This window comes from Oncorhynchus nerka, linkage group LG13, assembly GCF_034236695.1.
Source record: "Oncorhynchus nerka isolate Pitt River linkage group LG13, Oner_Uvic_2.0, whole genome shotgun sequence".
Lineage (NCBI taxonomy): Eukaryota > Metazoa > Chordata > Actinopteri > Salmoniformes > Salmonidae > Oncorhynchus > Oncorhynchus nerka.
In genome coordinates this window covers 95384329-95392024 of record NC_088408.1, presented here as the reverse complement: position 1 = coordinate 95392024, position 7696 = coordinate 95384329, and the positions used below count along the sequence as shown (strand labels likewise).

The 7696-nt window shown below is 47.8% G+C and overlaps 1 protein-coding gene across 4 annotated transcripts in view; it reads right to left on the bottom strand.

Moving 5' to 3' along the window:
- Positions 1-6191: 6191 nt before the first annotated feature.
- Positions 6192-7696, bottom strand: part of LOC115123479 (protein unc-13 homolog B-like) — a 138826-nt gene continuing 137321 nt past the window's right edge. For all 4 annotated transcript variants that reach the window (XM_065026869.1, XM_065026871.1, XM_065026870.1 and 1 more), the window contains 2 exons: positions 7092-7251; positions 6192-6532 (listed from right to left, as the gene is read on the bottom strand). In XM_065026869.1, the coding sequence (XP_064882941.1) occupies positions 6250-6532; positions 7092-7251 (443 nt within the window). In that variant the 3' untranslated portion in view covers positions 6192-6249. The remainder of the gene's footprint in view (positions 6533-7091; positions 7252-7696) is intronic.

Below are 7696 nucleotides of genomic sequence, written 5' to 3'. Positions count from 1 at the left end.
TGCCTACAGTGTTTGATACCACAGCCAGATGCCCTTAAGTCTCTGCCAGATGCCCTTAACTCTGCCAGATGCCCTTAACTCTCTGCCAGATGCCCTTACCTCTGCCAGATGCCCTTAACTCTCTGCCAGATGCCCTTACCTCTGCCAGATGCCCTTAACTCTCTGCCAGATGCCCTTACCTCTGCCAGATGCCCTTACCTCTGCCAGATGCCCTTACCTCTCTGCCAGATGCCCTTAACTCTGCCAGATGGCCTTACCTCTGCCAGATGGCCTTACCTCTGCTAGATGGCCTTACCTCTGCCAGATGGCCTTACCTCTGCCAGATGGCCTTAACTCTGCTAGATGGCCTTACCTCTGCCAGATGGCCTTACCTCTGCCAAATGCCCTTACCTCTGCCAAATGCCCTTACCTCTGCCAGATGCCCTTACCTCTGCCAAATGCCCTTACCTCTGCCAAATGCCCTTACCTCTGCCAAATGCCCTTACCTCTGCCAGATGCCCTTACCTCTGCCAGATGGCCTTACCTCTGCCAGATGGCCTTAACTCTCTGCCAGATGCCCTTAACTCTGCCAGATGCCCTTACCTCTCTGTCAGATGCCCTTAACTCTCTGCCAGATGCCCTTACCTCTGCCAGATGCCCTTACCTCTCTGCCAGATGCCCTTAACTCTCTGCCAGATGGCCTTACCTCTGCCAGATGGCCTTACCTCTCTGCCAGACGCCCTTAACTCTCTGCCAGATGCCTTTACCTCTGCCAGATGCACTTACCTCTCTGCCAGATGGCCTTACCTCTGCTAGATGGCCTTACCTCTGCTAGATGCCCTTACCTCTGCTAGATGGCCTTACCTCTGCTAGATGGCCTTACCTCTGCCAGATGGCCTTACCTCTGCTAGATGGCCTTACCTCTGCCAGATGGCCTTACCTCTGCTAGATGGCCTTACCTCTGCCAGATGGCCTTACCTCTGCCAGATGGCCTTACCTCTGCTAGATGCCCTTACCTCTGCTAGATGGCCTTACCTCTGCTAGATGGCCTTACCTCTGCCAGATGGCCTTACCTCTGCTAGATGGCCTTACCTCTGCCAGATGGCCTTACCTCTGCCAGATGGCCTTACCTCTGCTAGATGGCCTTACCTCTGCCAGATGGCCTTACCTCTGCTAGATGGCCTTACCTCTGCCAGATGGCCTTACCTCTGCCAGATGGCCTTAACTCTGCTAGATGGCCTTACCTCTGCCAGATGGCCTTACCTCTGCTAGATGGCCTTACCTCTGCCAGATGGCCTTACCTCTGCTAGATGGCCTTACCTCTGCCAGATGCCCTTAGCTCTGCCAGACCACACATTTGGCAGATCCCCCTGTCTCTATAGCCATCCAAAGTGATCCAGTAGAGATCAGATGGTGGACCCACTGGATCCTCTGGTCTGTTGTAATGTTATGGTCTGGTCGAGAGATACTCTGGTCTGTTGTAATGTTATGGTCTGGTAGAGAGATACTCTGGTCTGTTGTAATGTTATGGTCTGGTAGAGAGATACTCTGGTCTGTTGTAATGTTATGGTCTGGTAGAGAGATACTCTGGTCTGTTGTAATGTTATGGTCTGGTAGAGAGATACTCTGGTCTGTTGTAATGTTATGGTCTGGTAGAGAGATACTCTGGTCTGTTGTAATGTTATGGTCTGGTAGAGCGATACTCTGGTCTGTAGTAATGTTATGGTCTGGTAGAGAGGAGGAGAGAGAGACTCTGGTCTGTAGTAATGTTATAGTCTGGTAGAGAGGAGGAGAGAGACTCTGGTCTGTAGTAATGTTATAGTCTGGTAGAGAGGAGGAGAGAGACTCTGGTCTGTAGTAATGTTATAGTCTGGTAGAGAGGAGGAGAGAGATACTCTGGTCTGAGAGAGGAGGTGAGAGGGAGCAGAGGAGAGTATGAGAGGGGGAGAGGAGGAGAGGGGGAGGAGGAAGCTCCAGTCCAGTTCTATTAATGATCAGCTCAGTCTGTACAACAGGAAATGAATCATGATGTACACAGAATGCTATCATACTGAGAGAGAGACAATGAGTAATACTGGAGGGGAGAGGGGGAGGAGGGGAGAGGAGGGGGGGATGGGAGAGGGAGAGGAGGGGAGGGGAGGGGGAGGAGGGGAGATGTGAGGAGGGGAGAGGGAGAGTGGTGTGGTAAAATAAACACAGGTGTACGTGGTGTTTGATAACCAATGGAATGCAATGGACAAAAACATGTAAAACTCTTTCAAATCTCCATCTAGTCTCATCCCAGTCTCACATCCATCTAACTCAAAAACACTCCAAAAGCCAAAGAGATTATTCATTAATACTTTATATACAAAATTCAAATATTAGTACAAGTATATTCAACATTTTCGCAGCAATATAATATTAATGATACATATTTACGTATATTAATCTTTTCATACATAAAAATGCACAACTCAAGGTTTGATTGTAAATACATGCTCTGGTGTTAGGATTTTCTTTACAAACTGCTCTTATGGTTTTCTAACTAAGATTAAAACAGTTTGAGTGTCAGAGTTCACTTGTCAAAAAAACAACAACAAAAACAAAAACGAAAGAAACTAAATGAAAGACAGGAACGTATCAAGTGAACACTGCATTACTTGGCACGTGGTGCAACTCCATCCACCCCCTTCTCCATCTATGGGATATTATTGGATGGCCCAAATTTCAATTTTCTCTCCCAGCCAACGGCAGGCAGGTAATATTTGTGACATTCACAGAACGCCCGATGATTGGTGGAGTTAATTTTGCATGGTCCGATGGCCCGGGTTTGCTCATTTTAGACCATTCCATTGGTCCTTAAGTGAAATCTCCACCCACACAAGGCACCGGGGCCATGCAAAACTAACTCCACCAATGAGCAATGGTGGAACTTTTTTGGGGGGGTGGGGCTAACATGAGAGTCAGGTCTCAGTAAGAGGATGATTGACAGCTGACAGAGGTCATTAATAACACCCCGTGTGTTTGTGGTAATGATAGGGGTGGGACAGACACTTCTAAACATTACCTGGGAAGAAAGGGGAGGTAGTTAACATACTCTAACATTTGTTCATCAAGAGGTGTGTATCTGGACATGAGATTTATAAAAAGTCTAAATAACTGCCCCACCAACAAAATAAACAAACTAGTCAATCTTTGGCTATTTCCATTCCATGTAGACGTACAGGTAAACAGTATCTGCAGTAACAGTTGAAAAGAGAAACTTAAGTTGGCAAAATAAATACATAAATACATTAACAAATACAAAATCTAGAGAAGAGGTTAAAGGTTAAAGGTTATGTCATGAGTATAGTGTACTGTATGGGAGCATACAGCCCCCCCAGGCTGAAGTGGAGTGGGTCGATGCTGTAACCATTAAGCTCACACAGCTCTGTTCTGTTCACACAGCCGTCTGACAGTAAAACACCCCAAACCCTAGTCTGGACTACACCCTGTCAACTAACAGACTAACTCTAGTACCACACCCTAGTCTGGACTACACCCTGTCAACTAACAGACTAACTCTAGTACCACACCCTAGTCTGGACTACACCCTGTCAACTAACAGACTAACTCTAGTACCACACCCTAGTCTGGACTACACCCTGTCAACTAACAGACTAACTCTAGTACCACACCCTAGTCTGGACTACACCCTGTCAACTAACAGACTAACTCTAGTACATCACGAACCTCACCTGTTTTTATGGTCTGCATATGTTCATCTATCACTATCAAGTGAAATCATTTCAACCAGGGGCCGATAGGGAGCCATTTTCTTCCCAGTTCAGGTACATATCCCTGTAGTTGTGATGGTCTGAGGAGGGATGGGGGTTAGCGCTGTGATTTTAAGGCTATGTAAACCACAGGGATGGTACTGTAGTGACCCTGGAGACAGGTCAGATCAGATCCATCCACATGTGTTTTCATCACAGGTTAGGGTGATGGGTGTTGGGTGTTGGGCTTCAGTCTCATGTGTTTTCATCACAGGTTAGGGTGATGGGTGTTGGGTGTTGGGCTTCAGTCTCATGTGTTTTCATCACAGGTTAGGGTGATGGGTGTTGGGTGTTGGGCTTCAGTCTCATGTGTTTTCATCACAGGTTAGGGTGATGGGTGATGGGTGTTGGGCTTCAGTCTCATGTGTTTTCATCACAGGTTAGGGTGATGGGTGTTGGGCTTCAGTCTCATGTGTTTTCATCACAGGTTAGGGTGATGGGTGTTGGGTGTTGGGCTTCAGTCTCATGTGTTTTCATCACAGGTTAGGGTGATGGGTGTTGGGCTTCAGTCTCATTTGTTTTCATCACAGGTTAGGGTGATGGGTGTTGGGCTTCAGTCTCATGTGTTTTCATCACATGTTAGGGTGATGGGTGTTGGGCTTCAGTCTCATGTGTTTTCATCACAGGTTAGGGTGATGGGTGTTGGGCTTCAGTCTCATTTGTTTTCATCACAGGTTAGGGTGATGGGTGTTGGGCTTCAGTCTCATGTGTTTTCATCACAGGTTAGGGTGATGGGTGTTGGGCTTCAGTCTCATGTGTTTTCATCACAGGTTAGGGTGATGGGTGTTGGGTGTTGGGCTTCAGTCTCATGTGTTTTCATCACAGGTTAGGGTGATGGGTGTTGGGTGTTGGGCTTCAGTCTCATGTGTTTTCATCACAGGTTAGGGTGATGGGTGATGGGTGTTGGGCTTCAGTCTCATGTGTTTTCATCACAGGTTAGGGTGATGGGTGTTGGGCTTCAGTCTCATGTGTTTTCATCACAGGTTAGGGTGATGGGTGTTGGGTGTTGGGCTTCAGTCTCATTTGTTTTCATCACAGGTTAGGGTGATGGGTGTTGGGCTTCAGTCTCATGTGTTTTCATCACATGTTAGGGTGATGGGTGTTGGGCTTCAGTCTCATTTGTTTTCATCACAGGTTAGGGTGATGGGTGTTGGGCTTCAGTCTCATGTGTTTTCATCACAGGTTAGGGTGATGGGTGTTGGGCTTCAGTCTCATGTGTTTTCATCACAGGTTAGGGTGATGGGTGTTGGGCTTCAGTCTCATGTGTTTTCATCACAGGTTAGGGTGATGGGTGTTGGGCTTCAGTCTCATGTGTTTTCATCACATGTTAGGGTGATGGGTGTTGGGTTTCAGTCTCATTTGTTTTCATCACAGGTTAGGGTGTTGGGTGATGGGTGTTGGGCTTCAGTCTCATGTGTTTTCATCACAGGTTAGGGTGATGGGTGTTGGGCTTCAGTCTCATTTGTTTTCATCACAGGTTAGGGTGATGGGTGTTGGGCTTCAGTCTCATGTGTTTTCATCACAGGTTAGGGTGATGGGTGTTGGGCTTCAGTCTCATGTGTTTTCATCACAGGTTAGGGTGATGGGTGTTGGGCTATGCGTATCAGTCTCATGCTAGTAGCTAGTAATATATAAAATGATGTACCTATAAGGGTTGTTCTGATATAGCCCCTGGTACAGTAAGCAGACATTCATTCACGTGTGTGTGTGTGTGTGTGCGTGCGTCTGTGTGTGTGTGTGATATGAATGCAACGGTGAAGGTATGTGGTGTTGTGTCACACTCCACTACGTTGATGCATACAGTGAACGTCTCTGATTGGTCCCTCATCAGTCATGTGCCTGCTCCAGGCCCTCTCATTGGCCCAGAGGACCAGGAAACATAACATTTATTAACTTCTACGGAGCGTGTCTCCTCTTTCAACTCCATCTTGTGATAGGCTCTCATCTACCTATCCTCCCTCCTCCTCCCCACTCCTCTACCTATCCTCTCTCCACCTCCCCTCTCCCTCTCCCTATCCTCTCTCCTCCCCCCATCCTCTCTCCCCTCTCCCTGTCCTCTCTCCTCCACTCTCCCTGTCCTCTCTCCTCCCCTCTCCCTATCCTCTCTCCTCCCCCAATCCTCTCTCCTCCCTCCTCCCTATCATATCTCCTCCCTATCATCTCTCCTCCCTGTCCTCTCTCCTCCCTGTCCTCTCTCCTCTCCCCATCTCTCCTCTCTCCTCCCTGTCCTCTCTCATCCCCTCTCCACTCCCCACCTATCCTCTCCTCACCTCTCCCTCACCTCTCCTCTTCCTATCCTCTCTCCCCTATCCTCTCTCCTCCATGTCCTCTCCCCACCTCTCCTCTCCCTATCCTCTCTCCTCCCTGTCCTCTCTCCCCCTATCCTCTCTCCTCCCTGTCCTCTCCCCCCTCCTCTACCTATCCTCTCTCCACCTCTTTTCTCCTCTATCGATCCTCTCTCCACATCTCCTCATCATCTGCCCTCCTCTACAGGGCGTGTCTCGGCCTTCAGTTTGACAAAGTCCTTGGCCACCTCGTCGGCCGCACGCTGAGACAAGATACGCATCACTGTTACGCCCGTCTCGTCCTTCTGGATGGTTCCGCCCAGCGGGCACCAGCACACACACGACTTCCTGTCAGCCACGTCTCGGAGCTGGACCACGGCCACGCCCACAACACGGTCGGCCCGGCCGAAACAGTAGTCCTTCACCGTCACCTGCAGCTCATAGCAGTCTGGAGACTCCTTACCCAGGATACTGTTGGAGGGGGAGAGCGAAGAGGCAGAAGTGGTTCAACATTGTTCTATAGTGTACACTACAGACTAATGGTGGAGTCCTAACTTTAAATCTGTGCACATTACTGGAAAACCAACAGTGGAGAATAGATGGTTGTTGTACAGTAGGATCTACATCTAACAGGTGGAGAATGGGTGGTTGTTGTACAGTAGGATCTACATCTAACAGTGGAGAATGGATGGTTGTTGTACAGTAGGATCTACATCTAACAGGTGGAGAATGGACGGTTGTTGTACAGTAGGATCTACATCTAACAGTGGAGAATGGATGGTTGTTGTACAGTAGGATCTACATCTAACAGTGGAGAATGGACGGTTATTGTACTTGACCTTTTTATAAAGCTTTGGTAATTAATATTTATTTCAAAGTAATCTCGCGAGCCAAACCCTCTAGTTTTGGCACTTGCGCTGCCGTAGCGCCAGCAGAAAATAGTTGTCAGGTGGTGAACACCTGAAAGTGGAGTTAAGGTGAAGGGCGACACACAGGTGTTGGTTGGAAACACAGTGGGTTAAGAACTCACAATTGGAAGGTCTCATTGTACTTGGCTGTCCAGCTGTTGTTCTTTGACTTGGTGGTGAACTTCCTCTTCTGTGCTGCAAGGAGCGGACCAATCATATTGACTTCCACGAAGGGACGGAACATCCCTGATGTCTGCCACCTCATGTCATTCACCGCTATCACTGTAGGGGGGGGGGGAGAAAGAGCGAGGGGACAACAGGTGAGAAATTAGAGCAATCGGTGTGAGAGCAGTAGATGGAAGGAGAAGGAGATGGAGAGATGGAATGATGAGAGATGAAAAGATGAGAGATGAAAAGATGAGAGACGAAAAGATGAGAGATGGAAAGATGGAATGATGAGAGATGGAATGATGAGAGATGAAAAAATGAGAGATAAAATGATGAGAGATGAAAAGATGAGAGATGGAATTATGAGAGATGGAATGATGAGAGATGAAAAGATGAGAGATGGAATTATGAGAGATAGAATGATGAGAGATGAAAAGATGAGAGATGGAATTATGAGAGATGGAATGATGAGAGATGAAAAGATGAGAAATAAAATGATGAGAGATGAAAAGATGAGAGATGGAGAGATGAGAGACGAAAAGATGAGAGATGGAAAGAT